The sequence below is a fragment of the Phocoena sinus genome, chromosome 20 (assembly GCF_008692025.1).
Source record: "Phocoena sinus isolate mPhoSin1 chromosome 20, mPhoSin1.pri, whole genome shotgun sequence".
Taxonomy (NCBI): domain Eukaryota; kingdom Metazoa; phylum Chordata; class Mammalia; order Artiodactyla; family Phocoenidae; genus Phocoena; species Phocoena sinus.
This window is the reverse complement of record NC_045782.1, coordinates 1,101,734-1,126,951: the sequence shown is the minus strand read 5'-3', so window position 1 is coordinate 1,126,951 and position 25,218 is coordinate 1,101,734. Positions and strand designations below refer to the sequence as shown.

Sequence of the window (25,218 nt, the reverse complement as noted above, 5' to 3'; positions counted from 1 at the left end):
CTGAGCAGTTGATCTGTACCAGGCCACCAGTCATTCCTTTCATTCTACGCCTATCTTACCAGAGGAGGAAAACAAGATCAGAGAGATTTAAGTAACCTGCCCAGGAGTCACACAGCTAGTACATGGCAGAGTCAGGATCTGAGCCCGGGCCCCAAGCGAGGTATTAAGAGATTGTGGTGAGAATTAAATGAGACAGATCGTAAAGGGCCTCACTCACGATGAGTCCAGATGAGGGTGGGAGGTTAGGGAGTCAGGTCCTGGTCTCCCAGCCTGCAGTGGCAGCACTGGGCCACACACAACTCCCCTGGGCTGTGCTGAGGGAAGCCAGCGGTCCACGGAGCCCAGGGCAGCCCTGTCCCACAGGGTGGGCTTCCAGCAGGAACCGGCCGTAACGCAGAGGGCACTGGCAGCCACAAAGGCTCGGGGGACAATGCCCGGCGAGTTGGGTCGCCCTGCACAGCCGCTCACCCAGGGGCCCCTGGCTGAGCAGGGTGGCAGCAGTGGGGAACCCAAGTTCTTGCCCTGGGGCCCTCAAGCTCCCCATCTAAACCAAGGGAGGGCTGTGCCCCGCCCACTCCGAGTGAGTGGGGACTCTCCGCTGGGACTCTGCTGCCGCACCGTGGGCACCGGAGGGAGTGCGCCAGGGAACGCTCCGACACCCAGCTGGAGGACCCCAGGCCCTCCGTTTGGAGCCCCTTAATCTCTACAGGTGCCGTGCCTGCCACGCTCCTTCTCTACTCTCACCCTAACTAAGTCTGACCACATCCTCCTCTCTGCAAAGCCCCCCAACTGCCAGTTGTCACGGTTTAAGAATCTTTGTGAGCCGGCTGTTAAACACAGCCATTGTTTAAAAACTAACTTACACTGAAAACAGAGGTGAAGTTCAGAACTAAGCACTTCCGGGTTTACTTCGTTTCCCTCCTGTCTGTTCTTCTGCATTACACTGGCTGCATCTGTGTGGTGGAGACACTGTGATAACGGCGCTCGCGGCTGTGCTTGGAACCAGCCAGAAGGGAATGTTTCCACGGCCACAAATCGGGCTGGGTTTACCACTCATGTTCTAGACCAGTGCCTCCAACAGAGACACAGTGCAAGCCACACATGTGATTTCAAACTCCCTAGTAGCCAGACTTAAACAGTAACAGCAAACAGGTAAAATTAAATAGCATACTTTATTTAACCCAGGTATGTCCAAAATATTATCATTTCCATGTCATCAATATAAAGTAACTAATGATATTTTTTACACTCTTTTTTTTGTACTAACTCTTCAAATTCTGGTGTGTTATTTTACGCTTAAAGCACAACTCAATTCAAACCAGCCACGTTTCTTCAGGCGCACAAACAGCCGAGCTCCAGTGGCTATGTACTGGACAGCACAGGTCTAGACTTAAGAAGTGGGTGGAGAAAATATTAACGATGCAGATTAAATTTAAAACTAATACTGAGGCTGAAACATTTCAATCCCACTAACAATCTGTTCATCAGTGAGTAATCAGTAGGTCATGTATCAAATTTAAGGACAAACTTACTGGGAAGAGAGCAGGGTAGTAGTAGGCTGAACAGTGGCCCCCAAAGGTATCAGGTCTCAATCCCTGGAATGTAAAAATTTTAAACATTTTTTAACTTTGCCAATGTGATTAAAGATCTTTACGTGGGGAGATTATTTTTGGTTATCAAGGGAGGCTGTAATGAGGGAGAGGCAGAGGAGATCTGGGACACAGAAGAGGAGGCCGTGTGGCCACAGAGGCAGAGACGAGATTTATGTGGCCACAAGTCAAGGAATGTCTACAGCCGCCGGGAGCTGTCAGACGCAAGCATGGGCCTTGCCACACTGATTCCAGCCCAGTGGTGGTGATTTTGGATTTCTGACCTTCAAACTGTGAGAAAATAAACGTCTGTTGTTTTAAGCCCCCGGACGTGTTGCGATCTGTTTCAGCAGCCACAGGAAACTAATACAGGTAGATGGGATGCAGCTCCGTTTACCATATTGTGGCTGAATTACCACCACAGGTGAGCTACAAATACAAGAACTCAACAACAACTAAAATCAATAAAAGCATTCTGTGAGAAACAGCTGGCTAAACAGAATTTAAAGAGTACTATGTTTTATTACTGGTAATTTATGTGCTACACATCTATCAGTACGATCCACAATAACCTTATGTGTGTGTGTGTGTGTGTATGTGACACACACCAGGTTGTCCTGTACCCTCAGCAGAGCTCAGCACAGTCGGACACTCGTATTTTTTGAATGAATGAATGTGACTTTGGGCCTCAGTTTCCCCCACCACACAACAGGATTATAGGAATGGGATGGGTTCCGCAGCTGGGAAGGGCTGGAGCCTGATGTTGTTAGAGCACCTCTGTACACAAGCCTGGGCTGGGAGCAGAGATGGGACTCAGCACGTGGGCCAAACAGCTAGCTAGTGCCCCAGCAGAGGGCTGGGAACAGTCAGATTCAGGGACTCAGATACGGCCCCCGCATCTGCTTGGGAACTACTCAGAGGATTCTCACAGTCCCAGAGACGGGGTGCCATGGAACCGCTGTACAGGGACAGAAACCAGCGCCAGAGACACAGCAGGACCTCTGAGGGCTGGACCCCGTTCCTCTGGCCTCATCCCTCAGTCCTCAAGGTAAAGGGCCTCCTTCACTCACTAGGAAGAACCCAGGTCTGGCTTTATCACAGCTGCAGTGGAGAATCCCTTGCAGCTCCCCAGCCCTCCCGCACGAGCCCCCACCCCAGTGACCCGAGTAGTCAGGGGCCCAGGCACGGTGTGGGTGACCTTTCCCTCAGCTCCAATGTCTCCTCTCCGGGGCATCCAGGGCCCTATCCGCCCAGCCCCGTGGCTACCCCAGCAGGCCCAACTGGCCCACAGACCCCAAGGAGGCTCTGCCCACCCCACCCCACTTCACATCCTGTCACTGATTTGCAGGCCTGAGCCCTGGCACTCACTTGCTCCCTCTGGACTCTCCCCTCCCTGTTAAATGGGGAGTAGTTATGTGGCTTGCCAGGCTTTCACAGCAAGAATTTGGCCAAGCAGACTGGCTCTGGGCACTGGAAGTGAATGAGGGAGACTCTAGACCAAAGCCCCTGACCAGAACCTGGGAGCCCAGGTCCAGGATCTGGAGGGACTAAACCCCCTGGACCCCACCCCTACTCTACCCAAACCCCTCTGCCTCAAGTCTGGATCTGCATCCACCGCTCTACCGTACTCATCTTGAGAGCAGGGGCTGGAAGGGTTTTCGCTCACTATGGGGCCACAGTAGGGCTTGGCCAGCATATAGCAGAACTCCAGAATTTGTTTAATGAGCAAAACCACCTACGTATTGTCTATAGAGGCCAGGCCCTCTCCTGCCTTTGCTCGTGCTGTTCCTCCTCCACTGGCCCGCAGCCTCTCTGATCACCCCAAGGAAGACGGGCTTCCAGAACTTAGCACAATAGGATCCTGGCTCCTGTGGGCCCACGGTGCCCTGGGCACCTGGACATACGGCTTACGAAGTCCATCCTCCTTGCAGTTGGAGAAAGACAGTGGGTGAGCCCGTCCTCAGCCCTGCATCAGCAACTGCTCCTCTCCTCTGCGGCCTCGGTGGGCAATGAACTCTGCCCCCCCACCCCCTTCAGAGTTTCAGGGCAAAACAAAGGGATTAAGGAAGAACCAAAGGCAAGTCCTCTCTTACGACAGCATCAGACAACTGTTTCAAAATATATTAGATTTGGTTTTTATTGTAGAGCACACATATCAGGGCAAAGTGCTGCACACACAACTACAAATCATTTTTGGGAAAAAAGCTGTAAAAAAAAAAAAAACAAAAAAACTGCAACTGCTTTAGTTATGCAGTCCCGACTTGAGGAATCCACACTGGCAAAGGAGCTCTGGCCCCTGAGAGGGGCTTCTTGATGGTGGCTGCCCCCCAGCTTTCTGCAGCCTCTTCTGTAAGACTAGCCCCCTGGGATGGTAGCAGCCTGGGGACTGGGAGGGCCTCTGCTCTCAGCAGGCCTGCGTCTTGGCCCTGGCTGGCAAGAAGACATTCCTAATGAACCCACATCAGCAAAACCTTGCAGCCTTCAAGGATCTGAGCAGGTGGAAACTGCCGAAGACTTCACTTATTTTTTCCCTTTCATTATTATTTTTTAAAGGACCTTTCCTTCCCCAGCTCTCATGCCCCTGAGGCGGAGGAGGCACCAACCCAGTCTGCAGGCCTGAGCTCTGGCCTTGGATGCATCCTGCAGGCGGACAGAGGGGGCGGGCAGCTTCCTATGGGGACTGACATAGGGAGAAGGCCCAAGGAGGGCCGATGGAGAAGAAAGGAAAGGGAAAGGAAAAAGCCAGGAGACCAAAGGAAAAAATGAAAACTCAGAACAAAAGAAAACAAAAACCCTACCACACACCACAACAATTTTCCATAGCCCAAACACTAGACTCAGAAGGACACCAGTCCCTCCAGCTAGAAACAATTCCTAAAACTGCCCCAACACGGCAAGTCTAACTGTTCCACACAATCACACGTGTATGCTTAAAAGGAGCAACCCAGCAAAGAGGCAGGCTCCTGGCAAGAGGTCAGGACCACTGCAGCCGGCCCCTGGGCAGCCCAGGGACCCGTGGGCAGAGCAGGCCAGAGGGCATGCAGGAAGCCCGGGGTTCTCAGCCAACTGAACAGCTCAGGGGCTGGCACTACCTAGGCCTCTGCCCGGTTCATCCCTAACAATTGCTGCAGGAGGAGCGGGTATCTGCGGGAGCTGCTGGGGCCTGGAGAGCAAGTGAGGGGTGGGAGGGCAGCAGGCCCCCTGCAGAGCCGGCAAGACCTCAACCCATCGCAGACAGTGGGGGGAGGGGGAGGAGATTGAACTTCATTTACAACACTAAGAAGATTTACATTGAAAGCAAAACAAGAATTTTTCTAAACCAAAACATTTTGTTGCTTTTAAATAAACCCAGCCAGACACAGCCCCACGTGAGGACAGCTGCCCCCCACGCCTCCACTGGCCACTCCAGCGTGAGCTTCTGTGCCTACAGATGCCAACAGCCTTTCCATCCAGGAGGAAAACCAAGAACACGAGAACCAGGTCCTGGCCAATTCTGTTCTTCAGCCTTAACAGGCAACAAACCAAGGAAAAAAATATAAGAATCAAAAAAAGAAAAGGAAAGGAAAAAAAACCCCTCAAAACGCAACAAAAGGAGGGGCAGCTAGTGAGGATCAAGCCGAGTCCCGGAGGCTCAGGCCTCAGTGCCGCCGCATCTTCACCTTGCGGGCGGGGCTGCCCGCCGCCTCCGAGCAGTCCTCCCCGGGCTCGTAGGACTTGCGCCAGTAGTTCTCCGAGCTGAGGCTGCCCCTCCGCCGGTGTGTGGGCAGCAGCACCGAGCGCCGGTTCTCCTCCTTGTCCATCTCCAGGATCCGAGGCCTGTGAGGGAAGGGGTGGCGGAGGCGTTACCCAGAGACTGGCCCAGGGCCACCCCAGCTCACCAGGTCTCCATGGAGGGGGGTGTATGGCAGTGGCAGAAGCACTGGCACCGTGTCTTTCTTTGCCCAGCAGGTGCCAACGGTCACCCCTCGTCTTTGAGACATTCCCCGGTTACCCTGTGGGGTCTGCTGGGCTCTGAGTCTTGGTGCCCCAGGACACCGCCAAGGCTGCCGGGCAGAAGGCGGCTTTCCTATCACAGCCTCAAGCCCCTGCCTGGTTCTGGCATCCCCCTCGGCTTCTCAGTCCTCCCCCGACTCCCACTCTCCCTCTCTGCTCACCAACCCCACCAGCCCTGAAACTACCAAGCTCTTACTGTCTCTGGCTCTCAGCCCATACGGCACCCCTGGCCCACACTGCCCCTCCCATACATCCTCCCCATCCTTCTAGCCTCAGCTTCAGCAGCTTCCTCAGAAACCCTTCTGAAACGGGCCCCTGCTCGGCGACCTTCCGAGGCCTGCACTTCCCTGCTAACGTCCCATGTAACCCACCGGAGCGTGTGTCAGGGAGCAGGACCAGGGAAGGCGTGGGAAGGCACACAGCGTTCCCACAGGCGGATGGCCAGGGCTTAGTCGAGAATCCACCAACCCCAGGGAACCAGACAGAAGGCATTAGAAAGGTGGACAATGCCCGGCTCCTAACCACCTACCTCAGGCTTCCCCACCCATCTTGCCCTGCAGCCAGGCCGTGGCGCCTGCTTTGCTGGCCTGTGTTGAGGGACCGCAGCTGAGTACCTGTGGGCAGCATCAGGGTCTGCCTTGCGGTGGGACCGCTTGGGTTTCAGAGCAGGGTCCCTGTTGTTTCCGGACAGACGATCTGAGGCATAGCTGGGTGGTAACACGGAGCTGCTCAGGGACTTTGTTTCCAACCGGGGTGCATCTAATCTCGTCCTGCAAAGGAAATACACGTGGGGTCACCAGCAGGCCTCTGGGGAGGGTGTGGCCCCATTAGACCAATTCTTTCTCTGACCGGGCTAGGTGGAGGCCAGCAGTCTCCTCATGGTTCAACTAGGAACTGGTCCAGCTGACTTGCAAAGACCGTCCTCCCCAAGTTCAGGCTTAGGAGTCGGGGACGGGAACACTTCTGTTTGGAGACTTCCAGTGACCTGCTGCCCCAGGGGAAGGATCCCAGGGCTCTCTCAGCTGGACGAGACAGCCCCATCTCACCCTCCTCCGGCCCAGAGATTCTCAAGGGACAGCTACTGCACCTGCCAGAGGACTGAGGGCCCCACTGGTGGGCACCAACACACTCCAACAGACACATCCACCCCTGCCTGAAAAACCAGACAGGAAGGTTCCCCCGGTCCAGGCCTGTGGAAGGATTGGAGGGGAACAGAGTAAGAGCTTCCCTACCCTTACACGGGGACGCCAAGGCTGTGGTAGAGCCAGGAGGAGGGCCCAGACCCAATCCCACATTCACGCTTGGCTCTAGTCCCAACACAGCCACCTGGCAGCTTCTGCTGGTTCCGGGACACTGACCAAGCCAAGGCCAGAGGGCTTCTGAAGGCAAAGCCCCCACCTGGCACTTGGAACACACCAGTCGGTCGAGGAAAAGCGTGCAAGTATGGAGGGGGAAGAAGGGATGGAGAAACTGGGTAGGGGTAGCCCAGGGCAGCGATCCGAGTCCTTTAGGAAGTCAGGCCAGGAGGAAGCTGGCCTGGGAAGCCTCAAAGAAGCCCCAAGGCCTCTTGTGGGATACAGAAGCCAGCAAGTCAGGCCGCTGGCAGCAAGGGGCAAGAGAGAGGCCTGCGGTGGGGAGTGATGGGGGCACAGCTGGCAGAAGGCCCTGGAGGCATCTTTCCCATGGGCTGCTGGCCACAAAGGAACAACTGGGTTCTGAGGAAGAAGGTGCTATGGCACCTCAAAGGACATCCTCACAAGAACGCTGGGGGAAGAGAGCAGAAGGGGAACCCAAGAGCTGCCTTGGGTTCTTGGGAATGACTGTGCCCGGTCCTCATAACAGAAGAGAAGACTAGGTCAGTCAGGAGGGAAGGCACATGTGCCGGGAAGTCCTGGGAGAAAAGTCTAGTCCAGGTGAGCCTCCAGGCCTCTTAGACAGGGAAGCCAGAAGGGCCCAGCTGCACTTACTGGCCCACCAGCCTCGGCTTCCACTCTGGGGACCCCGGGCTACAGGAGACAGGACCTAGGAGCAACAGGAAGATCCAGCCCTGAGGCTGCCACTCAGAGTATGGGCTAGTCACCATCCCTTTCAGGGCCTGTCTCCCCATCTGAGCAAAGGCCTCTTTCAGTTCTGAGGGTCTAGAGACCAAAGACAAGTCGCCTCCTTCAAGGCTAGGATCCTTTCGAGGGGCACTGGGAAGACGTGGTGCTGGGCACACCCAGACCTGAGGGTGGGAACCAGAATCACTGAAGCCCTGAGACCTCTCGTTGACCAGGCCAGGCCTCAGATCCCTGCGCTGAGAGCTCACACCAAATGTGACATGAGCCAAAAAGCTCGACTCAGAGGACTCCAGAGTCTGAAGCCTCGGGAAGGAAAGCGCCCCTCCAGCACTGCCGAGCTGAGCTGACCCGAAGACCCCGCGGGTGCCGGGAGCACACGCCCAGGGCAGAAAAGCCCGTGTGGGCAGGATCCGCGGCCCAAGACCGTGAAGTGGTTTCCTCAGGTGAGTGCGGAAGGCCAGAGAAGAGCAGCGCCACCAAGAGGAGAGCCTGGCCCACACACCTCCGGGGCTGGAAGGCACATCCTGCCACGCAGGCATGGCTGGCACACACTGAGCCCTGGTGGGGCCCGCCCTTCCTGAGCTGCTTGCGACTAGGGCGGCCGGCCCGGGCAGCCGGGGGCAGTGGTGGGGGCCCCTCGCGGTGGGTCCAGGACTGCTGGGGAGGCTGGGGAGACAGGTGGGACCAGCTGAGAGTGGAGAGAAGCCAGGCACACAGACAGGCTCTGTGTCCCTCCAGCTGTCTGAGAGAAGAAGAGACAGAAGGCGCAGCTCCCCCCACAACAGCTCTGCTACCGTCAGGGCCAGCCCTCAGGGAAGGAGTGATCAGAAGCAGCCCCACCAGAAACTCAGCTTCCCGCACCCACTTTGGGGGCAGCAGGAGCTCTGGGGCCCAAAATGGCTCCCGACACATTCCCTGGGGCTGTTACAAGTACATCCCAGAACGTTGGAGGAGCTCTACTTTCGAAAAGCCACCAAGCTGCAAGAAGCCAGGCTACAGCCAGATGCACAGCCCAGAGCCCACCAGCAGTGTGCCTTCAGATCACACCCCTCCCCTCTTAAAGGGCAGCCAACTCCCAGGGAGCAGGCCAGGGTTCAGCAGACAGAGCCACAGGTTTAGAGGCAGGAAGCCCAGTTCTAGCAGTAAGGTCTGGGCCTGTGCCTCCTCGGGTGGTTAACAGGAACCAAGACCTTCCTTACAGATCTGAGCCAACATCCAGGGGTCACGGCAAGGCACCCCAGGTATGTCGGGACAGCCCCCAGCACAAAGCATGGACTGGTCCTAGGTACCGGGAAGCCAGAACCAAGGGAGGATGGCCAAGCATTAAGGTAACATTACCATGTGACCGGAGAGGAAGGGAGGAGACTGACTGTCTAGGTGCTGCCCTCACGTGCCTTTATCAATCATGACTCCCATGGAGAAGCTGCTGGGGCGGGGCGGGGCGGGGCGGGGTGGGGGAGGGGGAGAGTGCGAAATCAGAGACCCAGTCACTGGCCTCAGCCACACAGCTGCTACCCCAGGATGCCCCTGAAGCCCAGGCAGGCTCTCTTCACCGCGGCAGAGCAGAGAGCTGTCCTGGCAGAGGCAGGCCACCGTTTCTGGGAGGCGGGGAACCAGTGTGCACGTCAGGCCCCGCTGCTAACCACCCACAACTGCTGGTTCCGCCCTCCCCAAGCACCCTTGTACTACAAAGCCTGGATTTCCCAATGGAGCGAGCAGGCAGGGCGCAGTGAGGCAGGCCTGTCAGAGTACACTCCTCGCCTACGAGTGCCCTGGGCCCCAAGGTCTACGCTCCTGCCCCTCTAAGTATCAGACTCCCCCACAGCCCAGACCCACACCCATCCCTCCTGCAATAGTACCGCCTCCCAGCTCCCACCAACACCACACGCTTCTCTCCAACTCCTGCCCTGCTCTCCCCGCATGGCAGTGCTGACACGGGTGCAGCAGCCTGCTACGGTCAGAGGAGCCTGAAGGACACCTGAGTGTATCACCCAAAGAAAGGGCACCCCAAGCACGTACATGGTCCTGGGCTCCCAGCAGACCTCCCCCGACCCAGGCCAACAAAACACCCAGTCCCCAAGGGGAGCCTCTCCAAATCGCCCAGCCTGGTTACCACCACGCCATCCATGCCACATGCGCGTAACCCAGGGCCTCCACAGACGCCAGCCAGACCACAAGATCAGGGTGCTCAGGGATCCCCCAGTTCAGGCCCTGGTAAGGGCTCACTGTCCTCCAGGACACCAGGAGACCTGACACTGAGGCTGCTTTCCCGCACCGGGGCTGCTGACCACCATGGCTCTGGGCTCCCCTTTCCTCACGCTGCACCTGACCGAGCACAGCCGTCCTTATCCCTACCCCTGCCCCGTCGAGATCAGAGGGGGCAACGGTGAGGAAGGGCCGAAAAGCACACACAGCAGTCTCGAGTTTAATCATCTCCAGCATCCCAACGGCCCCAATTTTCAGGTAAGAATCAGGTAACCAACTTGAATTCAGTAAAAAAGGGACAGAGCCAGGCCAGGAGCCCAAGCCAGTCACATCCCTGGCGGCCTCACCGCCTCCTTATTCCTCAGGCAGGTTGTGGATACACCCAATCTCCGGACTCCCCGGGAACGAAGGTGCGTAGTCCTTGGTACCGGGACAAAAACCATGGAGACACAAGCAGTGGCAGGCAGGTGTCCCGGTGGGGGCCATATCTCAGGCCTGGGCGGGATCAGGGAAACGAAGAGCTGAGGGACAAAGCCCAGCGCACAGCCTCTGCCCATCCACACACACAGCCTTGCATTCGGCTGCTCTGCTTTCTGGGAGGGCCTCCCTCTGACCCCAGGGACCCCCGGACCGAATGACCCAGGAGGCCGTTTAGCTCAGCCTCCCACAGGCAGTCTCTCCTAAACAAGCCCCCACCTGCTGCTCCCAGGCCTCGGTCCTCCCCAGGGCCCTCCAGACCTCCCGCACAGCAGCGAGCACTCAGACGAGCTCCGACTGGGTCCCGCCCTGTCCGTCTCCACTGTGTTCCCCACTCGGGGCCTCTGTTAGGAACGGCACCTCCGCCTGACCTGTCCTTGCCCCTGAGCCTGTTCGAAGCCTGCCTGAGGCCCACACCCCACCCCTGACTGCCTTCAGGCGGCACCTCTCTCGAAAGCATTCCCTGACCAGCCTCCGGTGAGGCGCTAAACCTTTACCTTCCCCCAAAGGTAAAGTGAATGAGAAGAGACCACACTCACCACTTTCCCAGCACCAGCACAGAGCCTAGCACACACCAGCTTTGGTTAACATTTGGCAAGTGACTCTCCAGCTGCTTTTCCAAACTTCAGCCCACTGTGAGCCAAGCTCCACTTGACCAGCAGCAAAGAAACAGGCTATTTACACCGCCTTGAGCCGTTTCCTCCGGTTAATCATGCAGGAACACAAGTCTCATAGGCCAACCCGATGCAGGCCTGGGGGCCTCCTGAACACCAAGAGATCGGGTGCCCTGGCCACCAACCAGAAGGCCCTGAGGGCCACAAGCCATCGCCTGATGCTGAAGTTTGGATCCAGTGCCTCCTTCCCCTCACTGCCCCTCCATTCCAGAGGCCCTCTATACTTCCCGCCTTCAAGCTCACCAATTCTGCCTGGCCAGCAGTTTCCAGCTCAGGAGCCAGAGCTACCAAGCGTGTCCCAACAAGCCCCCGAAGCTGCAGGTTGTCTTTTGTTTGTGTTTGCTGGGCCCCAGTGGACACGCTCTGTGCTCCTAGGACAATGTTCACTCTGCTTGTGCTGTCTGAGCATGCGAAGTGCCCACCTACCACAGACCCGGCCCCAAGGGAGCGCTGAGTCTCCTACATGCCCACCTCGGGTGCCTTGTGCACACGAGATGCTTCACGTTCCCAAGTCGGGAATCCCTGCTCAGAGACCACTCCAAACTGGCTACAGCCAAGGCAGTGAGCTGCCTGCTTGAACCCCTGTCCAAACAGAGTTCACACCCTCCACCCTCAGGGCTAATGTGTGGGGAGCACTCTAGCCGGCGCCCAGCCCCTAGCAGCTGGGTGCCTGGCAGAGGGCAGCACACAAGGCCCTTAGAAGGCCGCACGTCAGGGAACTGTGGGAAAAACCAAATACTCCCCCACCCCAATGACTGCCACACCTCAGGAGTTGGCCAGCCTCCTGGTTCTCTAACCAGTCATTTAAAACTTAAACCACACTTCCAAAAAAGTAGGTCCAGCTTCCCTGCCAGGGGAACCAACGATTGACAAAGATGCACGCTGGGCAGCTTGCTCTAGGTGGGCTGGGAAACAGCGACATTCCAGGAAGCTGGGTGTATTCAAGAGCTGACCCACCTGCAGCCGCAGCCTCACCCCACACCCTGGAGGGGAGCCCCCTACCGCTTAAAATACTCTCGGCCCCCAGCTCTCTACTGGCACAGCAGAGGCAAGAAAGCCCTTCTGTATGTAAGGCTCTGGGTTCTTCAACTCACAGCATCCGCCCCGGGGCAGGGCTCGGGGTGTTCCACTGTGCGAACCACCAAGGGCCACAAGACCCAACACCAGGAGACCCAGGTTCAAGGCCACACTCAGCCATTTACTGGTTGTGACCCCAAACAGATGACACTAAGCAGCAGCCCAGGGACTGCACTCCCGGGGAGGCTCTCCGAAGGTCACTCCCGGCGAGAAACTATGGCACCACCTCCTACATGAAGACTCAGCATGCCACGTGCAAAGGAGCCGTGTTCTGCTGAACCAGGCAGCACTTGACCGCCGCCCACCCGTCTCCCCCCAGGAGGCCCTTAGAAAGACTGCCACAGTGCTGACCAGCCTGAAGTGGTGACAGAGGCCCCAGGCCCTCCCTCTGCAGCCCGTGCGATCTACAATCGAACCTAAGAGAAGGCAGAGCTGGCTCCACCCTACCTGCCTACAAGGAGCAGGGCCGGGCTCAGTGCCCAGGTCCCACCTGTCAGGATGTGGGCTCACCCAAGGACATAGAGTCAGCCAGGCACCCACCAAGGCCACATCCTTGACCCCTGGGCAGCGCCTGAGCCAGGATGCAACCCTTTCCATCAGGCCACCAGCTTGTCCTCTTGTACCTGGTGCCGTTCATCGACCGGAGCTGTCCTCCTCTGGCCCGGCCTCAGTGCTGGGACTCAGATGAACAGGGCTCTCCCTGCCCCCCACAGAACACAGCTTTGTAACTCACAATGGCAAGTGTACAGGCTGTGACAGCAGGGGGTAGGGGGTGGGCTGAGAGAGCTACATGCGTATGATGCTTCCTGCGTGTCAAAATGGTTGACCCTCGAGCCTTGAAGGACAGCTAGGTTAACCAACTTTCGGTGCGTATATGTGGGTCATCTGGGGGGTGGGTGTGGGTCAGAAGGGAAAGCATTCCCAACAGAGGCCACACTGCTGCAAGAGTCTGGGACATCAGTGCGTGGGCCGCACTAGGAGCCGCAGGTAATTTAACTTTAAGTGGGAAGGAGACAACAGGGAGAACATCGAGGGAGGAGGCTGGATGGACAGGCGAAGTCCAACAGAGACCTTGGATTTTACTCTGCAGGCAAGAGAGCTGCCCTTGCCTCTCCTCTGGTCCCCCGGGTGGGCTGCCTACAGCTAGGCACTTCACCAGCTCAGCAGCCTTGGGAAGCTGCGGAGGTGGGGGCACCCATCCACTCCTTTCCAGCCCAGTCCCTGGCTGGCTCCTGGACCCACTCAGGGCAGAAGGTCAAAGAGCCCAGTCACCCACAACAGCCATCCTCCTCGGTCAGAACGCTACAGGGGCTCAGCTGGCCAAAGAGCTTCCGGGGTGAGCTGGTTAACAGTGTGCAGAGTCCTGGGGACTTCCCTGGCAGTGCAGTGGTTAAGAATCCGCCTGCCAGTGCAGGGGACACGGGTTTGAGCCCTAGTCCGGGAAGATCCCACATGCCGCGGAGCAGCTAAGCCAGCGTGCTGCAACAAATAGTAGCCCCCGCTCGCCGCAACTAGAGAAGGCCCACACGCAGCAACAACAAAGACCCAACGCAGCCATAAACAAATAAACAAACAAAAAAACAAGAGTGCAGAGTCCTAGCTCCCCCAAGGAGCATCTGGCTCGGGCAGACAGGTACGGGAGCCACCGCTCGAGGAAGGAAATAGCCAGAAGAATGACCCAACACTCCAGCTCTGGCCACTTCCTCCTGCACCTCCAGTGAAGCTTTCCCTGGGATGAGCTATTACGAGGAGCTGGGAAGGAACACCTAGAAGGCGCTGCTCTGGTTCTACTCCCCCCGACCCTCATTCCTGCCCCGGGTGGGCCACCTGGTCTCTGGCTGCTGCTGGAGGTACCAGGCACACCTGACAAGAAATGACTGGGAAGGAAAGGCCAGAAGGGAGCAACACATTGGGCTGCCTCACTTCTGGGTCCTGGGTTTTGGACTGTGCTGGGAACCACAGGAAAAGCAAGTGGAAAAGCAGGTAAAAACCCTTCTGATGGATTCTGGGAATATTCTTAGGCTAGAGGAGAAACGATGCCAGGCTGACCACTGACTGGAGTTCCCCTAGGTGCCCAGCGCCCTGCCCACACCGCAGGACTGTCCCACAGGTCTGGGTCATCTCCATTCTACAGATGATAAAACAGACTCAATGCTCTGACTTGGCAAAGTGGCAGGGCCGTGCCAAAGAGACATCACCACCACAATGTATTGGAGCTCCGGACCCAAAGGGCCAAGATGCAGAAGTGATAAATTGCAGTTAAAAAGATGACAAGCCAGGGCTTCCCTGGTGGTGCAGCGGTTGAGAGTCTGCCTGCCGATGCAGGGGACACGGGTTCGTGCCCCGGTCCGGGAAGATCCCACGTGCCGTGGAGCGGCTGGGCCCGTGAGCCATGGCCGCTGAGCCTGCGCGTCCGGAGCCTGTGCTCCGCAACAGGAGAGGCCACAACAGTGAGAGGCCCGCGTACCGCAAAAAAAAAAAAAAAATGACAAGCCAGAGAGTAAGGATGTACTTAAAGAAAGAACTCCCAATGGCCAAAGCTGGGACAAGCTGAGCACAGAACAGACACCACGAGTCCACACTGATGTCAGGAATGAGTGAACGAAGAAATAAACAAGTGGGGGACAAGACACAAAATCTCCTGTGCAGAAGGATTCCAGGCAATCTCTGTGGCGACTCCGCCCTCAAAGAGGTGGCGCTCACCCCCCACTCCTTACGTCTGTGCCGCTCACAGCGACGTCCCTCCTGGGACGACAGTGTGGACAGGGGGCAACAGTGACGAACGCAGCCTCAGCCGGGCGCTCAGGGTCAGCGTTGACAGTGGAAGGTCCTGCGCCCTGGACGTGACATGAGGAGAACTGCGCTGCCCCTCTGCGGTCTCCTCCCCAGACCCACAACCCCGGTATAACCATGAGGCAACACCCCAACTGAGGGACCTTCCACCACACACCTGGCGGTCAGTGTTACCACGAATAAGGCAAGTCTGAGAAAGTGTGCAGCGGAGAGGAGCTAAGGTGACATGACAACTGCACATCCTGTGGGGTCTGGGACAGAAAAGGACGTGAGGAGAAACCAGGGAAATGTGAGTAAAGGATGGACTCCAGTTAACCGTCCCGGATCAGTACTGGTTTCGTGACTGTGATGAACATACCACACTGATGTAAGACATTACCAGGAAGGGGAACGGAGAGCTCTCTGCTGTCTTCACAACTTTCTGTAAACCTAAACCTGTTCTAAAAAATAAAGTTTACTTAAATTAAAAAAAAAACAACTAAGGCAAGCTATAGGACATCCTGCTCCAGCCTGGGTCCAGGCACTGTCCTGCTCACTGACGACTACACGAGCCTGGGCAATCAGCCAGCCTTCTCAGGACCCCTGCCTCAAGGCAGGATTGTCTTGACCCAGCGTCCACGTGGTCAGTCCATTCACCTTGTGAGCAGAAAAAAAAGAAGTGCTGGAGATGCCAGGATTGGCAATGTTGGTCAGTGCGTCCCTGACCCCCCTGGCCAAAGAAGAAGGACAGCCACAAGCCACGCGCCTGCTCAACACGCGGCCGGCCGCCCACCTACATCCCCTGTCCTCACCCCCTGCTCCTCTCAGAAGTGAAAACCCAGGCATTTTTAAAGCAAGCTGCTGAGGCACAACCTAAAAATACTCAGTGAGAAGCACACGTGACAAATCAGAACCAAGGAGGAAGGAAAAGGAAGAGGTGGGGGGAGGCAGGGCCTGGAAGAATGTCCCCCAAATCCTGTCTCAAGACCCAGCCCACAAACACTGGGAGCGTGTGCTTTTGCTCAGCCCTCGTGCCGAGGGCTACTGACAGGGGAACCCAGACCTCCACCTGCAGTCAGGTCTGCAGGAGCCAGACACCAGGACACTTACTTCCTGAGGATGATGACTGCTCTGCGCTCCTTGATGTCCTGAGGCCGGATGCAGTGAGTGATTTCATCAGCAGCGTATCCACTGAAAAGAAACACAGAGCACGTGAGCACGGAGAGTAGATGGACAACCAAAGATCCCCAGGGCTACGGAGACAGAAATAGGGTCCGGGTGTTAACAGCCACCCTCCACCCCATTACATGACACGTTCAAGGATCTACGTGGGAGGAAATAACGTGTTAAGTTCCAGGATGCTTTTGCCCAGAAACCACTGAAGGGAAAACCTGGGATGAGGTAAAAGCAGGTCTTAAAGCAGAAGCAGGAATCTCCTTGCACAGGCCGGGAGCCCTTCTTTCAAAGGGTCCCCAAGAGGGCACACCTTTAGTGGCTTTGGAGGCCGATGGAGTGACTCAGGCCAGACCCTGGGGAGAAGATAAGAACTGCATCTCCCCCTCCCCCACCCTTGGGCTGGCAGAGGAGGCCAAGGCAGACACTGACAGCACTGAGTCACCAGAGAGAACTAAGGCTGCAAGGTTCAAAAAGAGAATTTGTCTACTTGGAAAAAATGCTTTCAAAAACCTTCATTTTGGGGGATCCAAAATCTTGAAGACAGCTGTGTTTGGAATATTTTAAGAATTCCCATCACACTCAAGTATCTATTTATTTTCTTCATCAAATTACATGATTTTGAAAACTGCTCAAACCAATGAATGTGGGTAGACGGCTGTCCTCTTCACAGCTAATGTCTCTCCGATTTGAAACTCTGGAAGCAAACTCAGCTCCCTGAGTACAGGCCCTCACTGGGAGCCTGGCAGCCATGAGGCACTCCCACCCCGAGTTCCCCACTAAGCCCTCCACTGAGCCAAGGCAGCTCTGCAGCCACAGGCCTCCTCCCCCTGCTCAGGTTCCCTGGCTGCCACGGGGGACCACCAATCTTCTCTATTCAGCTGCTAGTCAGCTCCTTCTCAAGGGCAGCTGTGAAGACGTGGATGGAGCAATGGTCAGAAACACCACAGGCCTGGGAAGGACTCCTCAAAATGGCCAGGCTGCCCCCACGTGGGCAAGAACTAGATGCAAGAGCGAATAAAAAGTCCTAGAGAGAAGTACCTCTGATTCAGAAATCTGATTTGGGGCCATGTGGAGGGCGGAGAAAAGAGCTCTCATTTTAGGGATTTTCCCCTTTGAGCTGCTCCTCGACCAGAGGTTTTCAATTTTCTCTGTAAATAACAGTCCCGTGAGATAACTACGGACAAATGTCCACAGTCAAATCAATCTGGAAATATTGATGAGTTTAAGAAAGCACTGGTATGTTAAAGGACCTGAGAATTACTACAGCTGACTTTAACTGAGCACTGACCAAGGAACCTTCTCTCAAACAACACCTGTTAACATCTGCAGGCAGGAGTTCCCTGGTCGCCTAATGGTTAGGACTCAGCGCTTTCACTACAGAAGCCTGGGTTCGATCGCTGCTCGGGGAACAATCCCACATGCCACGCGGCATGGCCAAAATACAAAAAAAAAAATTCAGGGACTTCCCTGGTGGCTCAGTGGTTAAGACTTCGCCTTCCAATGCAGGGGGTGTGGATTCGATCCCTGGTCAGGGAGCTAATGCCTTGTGGCCAATAAATCAAAACATAAAGCAGAAGCAATATTGTGACAAATTCAATAAAGACTTTAAAAATGGTCCACGTCAAAAAAATCTTTAAGAAAGTATCTGGAGGCCCAGTGAGAAATGCCATACAGGGATCGAGGAGTTGAAGAGACCTGGGTTACAACCTGAGCTCTGTCACCTTAGCTGAGTCACGTGCTGGGCCAACTGCAGGGACAGCAGGAGATTCTCGGGTGTTCATGTGGTGCTGCTCTGTGCTCTGTCACTTACGACATTCCTTTGTGGTGACTAACGGTGAGATTGTTAAAAGGGTCAGTGCTCCTGCTCCTCTCTTCTAGGCAGAACTACAGTTATATGTCTTCCTGGTTAGCACCCCTGGAGAAGAGCAGTGGGAGGCCCACCTGCAGGGCTACCATGAGAATTCAGTGAGATAATGCAGGGTGCCTGGCACCCCCATTTACTGAGCACGTGACACAAGCCAGGCGTCCTGGACAACTTTCATCCAGGCTCCCCCTGCAGCAGAGGCCTCCTGGGCCCCCTCCCAGGGCTAGGAGCTCTAGAGCTTATCCTATGCTCTCTCTTGTCACTCCACATTAGGGGAGTGCAGATCTGGGCTCCAAGACAGTCCCATACTAACACAGGACTTTCCCAAAGAGTGAAGTCCAATTCCCCAAAGGCAATCCAAGGCATATTTCTAAGGCCTAGACCTGCAGTACCGGTCGCAGGCAACCTTCCTTACTGTTAACGAGTGTTACTAATCTGTTTGACTTGGCTATAGGACCTGCCAAGGGCCCTGACTTCCCATCTTCAGCAAGGAACTGCATCCTGTAACACAGAAGCAGCAGATCCAGACGCTGGTCAAATTTTAAGTGCCCCCTACCTCCCAAAGTGCTCCAGAACAAAGAGCAAGTCATGCCAGGGCCTCAGCCTCAGAAGAACCCAGCCCAGGCCTCAGAAGAACTAGTGCAGAAGCAAGACCACACGGGCCCACAGAAACGACCATGGCGCTCACTGACCCCCACCCGAGGAACTCACTGGCACTGGTCTTCTAGAACTTCCTGGCAGCTACGACACAGCCTACTGACCCCGTCCTCAGTATCAAGCTCTGCTGGGAGTGGGAGGCTCCAAGTCCTATCAGAGGAAGCTCTTCTGTCCAAACTTCAGCAGAAAGTGTCCAACAGAGACCACAGAGGATTATTTACTGCTAAGGAACTTACTTGCTACAAGACAAACTGTTTGAAAGTGCCAGTCTGCCAGCCTGAAACCTAATATACCCTGGGTCCAGGCCTAACCTTGGCATGAAGAAAAGTTCCAGTGCCGCCTCCTCTTTTGTTCTCACAGGGAAGGGAGAGGGGAAATACCTGAGGCTGGTACTGCCCTGCACTGAGCCCAAGCACCCACCCACCCCCCCCGCCCCGCCATGCAGCAGTGACTAGTGTGCCGCAAGCACCCAGAGCAAGAGCCTGGCTGTCACCCACCACGCGATGCCTTAGAGTGACTCTTGAGAAGTCTCCCCTCTCTTGGGAAGCTCTGCTCAACTCCCCAGGCTGGGTTCCGCCACACCACCCGCCCAACCCTCTCTGCTACTGCAGTTCGGCCTTGTGGCAACTGTCTTCCCTACAAGACAGAGCTCTGCAAAGGCCTTACTCATCTCTGCATACAGCAGACGCTAGATGACGTGTGTGTCGAGGTCAACGTTCCTACTGCTGTGAAGACTCAGTTTCTGCATCTGCAAAACACAGACTGCAGCAAGTCCTTCCTCAGAGCATCAGGTGCAGGTCAAATGAGGAGTCTGGAAGACTCTTTATAAGGGGCTGTGCAGGACTACACACCTCTCCTCTAGCGGACAGCCTTGGAGACGGAATTATTAAGGCACAGTTCCAAGGTGGCCGCCATTCCCCATCTGCTCCGTGCCCTGCCCAGGGCAGACAGAGCCAGAGATGGAGGGCCTGGTCGAGGTCACCAGGACTCCCTGGCGACACCTCCCTCCAGCGGGGGCACCTGCTCTGGCAGCCCCCATGAGCCTGCCTCACCCCTGAGAGGCCTACAGGACCTCACTTAGGATTTGGGGGGCAGCAGGCCAGCCACCTGGGCACAGGGGCAGACTCAAGTTATAATCACACCTGAGCCTCCTAGAAGACACATGGCCTAACACGATGAAGCAGTCCTGGGGCTTTCTGAACCCAGAAGGAAGAAGGCCAACCTGCTCCAAGCCCCAATTCTGTACACGTCAAGGTATAAATAGAAAACTAGCTGAGCACAGAGGCAGCTTGTTTCCAGACACTTCACCAAAACCTCGAGCCTTCGGTCACGTGAAAGAGAATCAATCTTTGCTAACAATTCTAGGACTTCAACAGACCCATTTTGCAGAGGCAAACTAAGGCCCAGAGAGGTTAAGTAACTTGCCCAAAGTCAAACAGCTAAAGTGGTGGCACTGGAACTCTAATCAAACTCTCGGTTTCAGTGTCTACGCTACGCTGGTTTTTGTTTTTTGATGGGAGTGGCGGTGGGGAGAGGTAGGTAACGAGGAGTAGGACGAAAAGCCCATCTGTGTTTCCCAGTGACAAGGTCCAATCTGTCGTGGGGGCCTCAGCGACCTCAGCAAAGGATACAGGTATTCCAACCACCTCCAGGGAAAAAGTCCGCAAAGATGAGCCCACGCCTCCAGCAAGTTAGCATCATATCCCAGTAACAGCAGCACACCAACGGCCCAGCCAAGAATGGCCAGCCAGCCCTGAAACTTTTATGGCCTATTTATTTTCTGCTTTCTCTGACCTTCATGACTAAGACCGTCACTAGCCTGCTAGCTTCCTTTCCTTTGCTGCCCTCTGCCTTCTTCTCACGCCTGGCAGAACCAGGGCCAGCCGACACCCCGTAGCCCAGCTCCTCCTGAGAATAAACAGCCCTGACTTCATCCTCAAGTTCCTCCTCCTCTCACGGAATCAGAAGATTCCACACAAGAGATGTGGCCCAGACCTATCTGCCCTACATTCCCAACTATTTTAAGCCAGAAAGCTAAATTTTGCTTTCAACCAGCTGAACATGATCAGTCCTTTGCCCAGAACTGAAGGGGTGCCCGCTCCACCCAATATCAACTGTTATCTGGAAGCCACAGGCTGCGCTCACCACTGCGTGTCTCATGGCTGGGCGATACAGTAATTTGCAGACAGGGGGCTAAGGCCCGGGTCTTTGGGCATGTGGCCACCGCAACCACAGACCACTCAGCAGTGATTAAAAATAGCAGCAAGTATGCAATTAGCCTTGAGGTAATTATTCCAATTAATCCATCTGAAATCTGTTTTAATCTGCCACTTACCATACAGGGAACAGGAAAAGGAATACAAGATGAACTGATGTAAGAAGAGATGAAAAAGAGTTATTTCTCTAGAGAAGAGCCCTAAGACAGGACCCACTCAGGCCCAGCGTGGAAAGGTTACAGAAAAACAAGTACCAGCTGGCTTGGAAAGAAGTCTGAAGCACTTCCAGAAGGCTCTGCTCTGGAGTCGCTCTAAATGCCCACGTCTGGACACTGCTGAGTCAATGTTTGCCACACACTGAAATCCACGCTGACAACTATTAAATATAAAACTGTATTCCTGCCATACTGCCTTGGACGGGTACAGACACCACTGCCATCAACAACACAAGTCTGAGTCAGATGAGAACTACTAGAACCCCTGCCCATCGGTAGAGAGCCACTGTGTTCATCAGCCCCTCCCGTCGGCAGCCTTACAGCTCGTCACCTCTGGGCTGGGATACTTACCAGGAAGTGAGAGCAAGCAGCCCCTCTTACCAGCTCAGGGAAGAGCCCAAGCAGGACTTGCAGAGGCAGCACTAACACGCAGGTGTTCACCCACCTGCACAGCGAGTAAGCTCAGAGAGCTAAGTGAACAGGTGCCGGGGAACTTAAATTAGCGGGGGTGTCCGGAACCTGAGAGCAGTAGCTCTCCCCTGGGGGACGTTTCACCCCTGGGAGACACGTGGCAGTGTCTAGAGACACTTCTGGTCGTCACGGAAGGTGCTTCTGGCATAGTGGACAGAAGCCAGGGATCCGGCTAAACGTTCCAAGAGGCACAGGACAGCCCCCACAAGGACTGCCCACACGTCAACAGGACTGAGGCGGAGGAGCTCTGCTCTAGAGCTTCACCGAGGCACGCCACACCAGAACCTCCACCTCAGGTCCAGGCTGGCTCTGAGGACTAGTAAGGAGCTCCAGCTGCCTCTAGTCGGCACCTACCCCTCACCTAGCCCCTCATGCGCTCCCCTCCGCCCGCACCTCTGCTCGGCGGCTAATTCCCAGTCACCTCCTAGCCCCCTTCAAGTTCCTGAAAACCTCCAAACTCCACAGTGGAGTAAGACGTCCCCCCCAGCGTACTCCTGCGGTTACCTTCCTGGGCTGTAACTAACTGTCTGTGGCCTCCCCCGGGCCGTGAACTCCGTGAAGGGAAGAGCCATGTCTAAGGCTCCCCCCAATCCCTAGCCCCTTCCCCGACAAGAGAGCAGGAGGGCACGAAGTGGCTGTGTGTGGTCGACCCTGTGCCAGGCCCTCTGCTAGACTCCGAATCACCACCCTTAGCTCTAACAGGCTGTGGAAGTTGCCATCACCCTATTTACAGATGGAAAAGCCAGCTCAGAGAACGCCCACAAGGTCCCAAAGCAAGTGAGAGGAGAGCTGGGTTCAAAGCCGGGGGCAGCACTTTTCAGGATGTGGCCGAGCCTCCCACACTGACCCCTCAGCCAAGTCAGAATCCAGGAGGAAGGGACTGGGAAAGCCTCGGGACTTCACCATTCTAAGGCAAAGATGAAGAGCGTTTTCCCGGTGATGCAATCCCGCTGCTGATCGCTAACAGACCTGCGCTTTAGGAACCTGAAACCTCTCCTCAATACAGGGTGTGCGTGTGTGGGAGGGAGGGGACTCTGCAAGTCACAGACTGCCTCTTGTGGCCCCCCCTTTACACACCGGGCCACTGCCAGACCTCCTGCTGACAGCCCTGAGGACCTGTGATGAGGTGGGAAACCAGTATCCCGTTAGGAGAGCAAATGGCCCTCGTGCGACAGACCCCTTTAAGCATGGAAAGCCCTTCAATGAAGCCAGACACCGAACTGCCTTACACGGCAGGCCACTTGGGAGAGTGTGCCCTGGAAATCCCATCTTAAAGGGCTCTGCCAAGACATCCATCTGGAGCACCACGTAGATCTGAGGAGGAGCCGGGAGCCCACGTGACAAGGGGGTACGTGAGAGGTAGGTGGCCTCTAGATTTCGACGCATAAGGGACCCGAAGTACTGCTCCTGCTGCCACTGACTTCGCAAACTGCCCCCTCCGCAGACATGGTGGGCACCACACGGCTCTGCTGCCATTCCCAGATACGGAGGCAGCCTCAGCTGCTCCCCTCAAATGAGGCAGAACGCTTGCCTCAGGGCACTGAGAGGGCTCCCGGGACCCTGCTTCTCCCCGTGACCGTGGCCTACGGCCCTGACCGAAATTCAGAGGTTAAGCTGCTCACAACGGAAGTGCAGTGCCTGCCGATCCCGTACTAGAATTTGGTGGCCAACCAAGCTGCTTGGAACAGCTGCAGTCTAGATCTCCTAAGAGCTTTTGGGGATTACTGAAGTGCATCGTTCGATTTACTTGCTTCAGGGCTGGAAGCAAGGAGCTTCCAAGTAAAGTTTCTGCTTCATATAAACAGCGAAGGTGTCGCAGCAGGCAATCTTCTCTGAGGGCCAGGGCACTGAGCTAACTCTCCGCAGGTTCTGGGGCTGAAAACAGGCCAAGAGCCTAAGGTCTGCTGAGCAGCTACAAAGCCTAATACCAGGAAGAGAGACAAGCTTCATTTTGTTTCACGTGGTCCTGATTACAGGTAGCGCATCTTACAAAGGACCGATGGGCTCTTCTGCAGCCCAGAGGGACTGAATTTTAAGTGTGCTGCACTCTATTCCGGGTCCAACCCCTGATCTGACCAACTCCAGGGAAGCCACGCCCCCCCGGGAATGGAGAACGTGCGTCAATTCAACACGCTCAAGGGCCTTCCTCTGTGAGGGTCTCCTCTCTTAGAGGAATCCACGAACACGTTCCCTGTTAAAAAGACCAAGAATGGCAAGTCGGAAAGACTTTTAGACGGTAATCCCAACTAATTTTTTTAAAAACACAGACTTGAAAATGGAGGCCCAAAATGGAAGTGGCTTGCTCACATCACGAAGGTAAAGGAGACTCCGAAAACCACCCTTCTAGAGAGATGCCTTTAGATTAGTTCTGGGTCAAGTCTGCCCACGGGATAGAAAATTCTAGCTCAGCTCCCTGTTTCCTTACTGCCCGTGTTTTAAACGCAGAGCCCTTTCCCCGCCCCCCACCCCCGCCCCGCAAACAGAAGCCCGGGGCAGAAGCGGAAAGTGCGGGCTCCTGGGGGCCGCTCCCTCCTCCTAGGCGGTTACCTGAGCACAGTCACGCTCCCCCTGCGCACCGGCAGGGAAAGCACGGGCTCCGACACCCGGATAGGCTTGAACTGGAACTTGCAGCCGAAGCACAGCGCGGAGTCGCTGAAGAAAGACACGGACACGATGGGGCGCTCGAAGATGTGGATGGGGTCCACGTGAGACACGATGCAGCCGCCGGGCTGGTAGTCGTTGATGACGGCGCTGTTGACGAAGCCCTCGGGGATGACGCGGTGCTCCACCAGCTTCTGGATCACCAGCTGGTGCACCCACTCGGGGATCTCGTCCACGTCGCCCGGCGGGTAGAGGCGCTCCTGGCCGGGTCCGCGCTTCTGCAGCTGGGCGCCGTACGTGTAGCCCTCGCCGAAGAAGTACTTGTTGCGCAGCGGGGCCCGGTCCACCGTGTGCTCGTTGTACAGGCCCTTCTCGGCGCGGGACACCACCTCGTCGATGCGGGCCTCGATCTTGGCGCACTCGTCCTGGCTGAACAGGCGCATCTGGCGGATACCGCTCTTCACCTTGCGCGCTTCCTCCTCCTTCTGCAGCTGCTGCTCCTCGAAGTCGCTGCGCTCGGGGTCCGAGTCCTCTGGGTACTTGCGCTTGGCCCCGGGCGCCGCGTAGGGCTCGGCCGCGGCGGCGGCGGCAGCGGCGGCGGCCACTGCGGCGGCGGCAGCGGCCGCGGCCTCCCGACTGCCCGCCTTGTAGTTGTCCCGGGACGTCATGGACTTGAGCTTCTCCCGCAGGTCCGTGTAACCGCTGGCGGCCGCCATGGTCCACGCCGCTGCTCTAGGGCCCTCCACGGCGGGCGGGGCGGCCGGGCATGGCTCTGGGGGACGCGCCCGGGCCCCGGGCCGCAGAGGCCCTCAGCGCCAGGCCCGCGAGCGAGGCCGCGCCGCCCAGCAGGGGCGTCGAGGGGCGGCGGGTCGGCCTCAGGGGCGGCGAGTCATGCGGCGACGGCGACGAGGCTCCCTCCTCCTCCGCCTTCTCCGCGTCCCGGGGGGCAGGGGCGCCGGCAGGGCCTCATGCCGCGCAGGGCGGCCGCGGAGGCTCGGCCCGATTCCTGGCCGGACCCTCGGACGCCCGGCTCGGCCCGCACTTTAAAGCGCTCCTCACGACGTCACGGCCGCCCGCCCGACGTCCGCCAGCGCCTCTCCTCAGCGGGCGGCTCCGCGCGCAGGCGCAATACGACCGGCCACGGCGGCTCCGCGTGCAGCGAGCATGCGCG

The 25,218-nt window shown here is 56.6% G+C and overlaps 1 protein-coding gene across 1 annotated transcript; it reads right to left on the bottom strand.

Annotated features, from left to right (window-relative positions):
• Window positions 1-1,153: 1,153 nt before the first annotated feature.
• On the bottom strand, window positions 1,154-24,799 carry ALKBH5 (alkB homolog 5, RNA demethylase). The gene is made up of 4 exons (XM_032616493.1): window positions 23,994-24,799; window positions 15,958-16,038; window positions 6,197-6,352; window positions 1,154-5,405 (listed from the first exon to the last, which is right to left on the bottom strand). The coding sequence occupies exons 1-4, from the start codon at window positions 24,761-24,763 to the stop codon at window positions 5,228-5,230; spliced, it is 1,185 nt and encodes a 394-aa protein (XP_032472384.1). The 5' UTR covers window positions 24,764-24,799; the 3' UTR covers window positions 1,154-5,227.
• Window positions 24,800-25,218: the final 419 nt, after the last annotated feature.

Excerpts from the sequence above, each read along its gene's own strand:
- ALKBH5 (XM_032616493.1), bottom strand. The coding sequence starts at position 24,763 with ATGGCGGCCGCCAGCGGTTACACGGACCTGCGGGAGAAGCTCAAGTCC. Across the intron at positions 16,039-23,993 it reads GGGAGCGTGACTGTGCTCAG|TGGATACGCTGCTGATGAAA; the intron begins GTAACCGCCTAG and ends GTTTCTTTTCAG. Across the intron at positions 5,406-6,196 it reads GACCCTGATGCTGCCCACAG|GCCTCGGATCCTGGAGATGG; the intron begins GTACTCAGCTGC and ends CTTCCCTCACAG.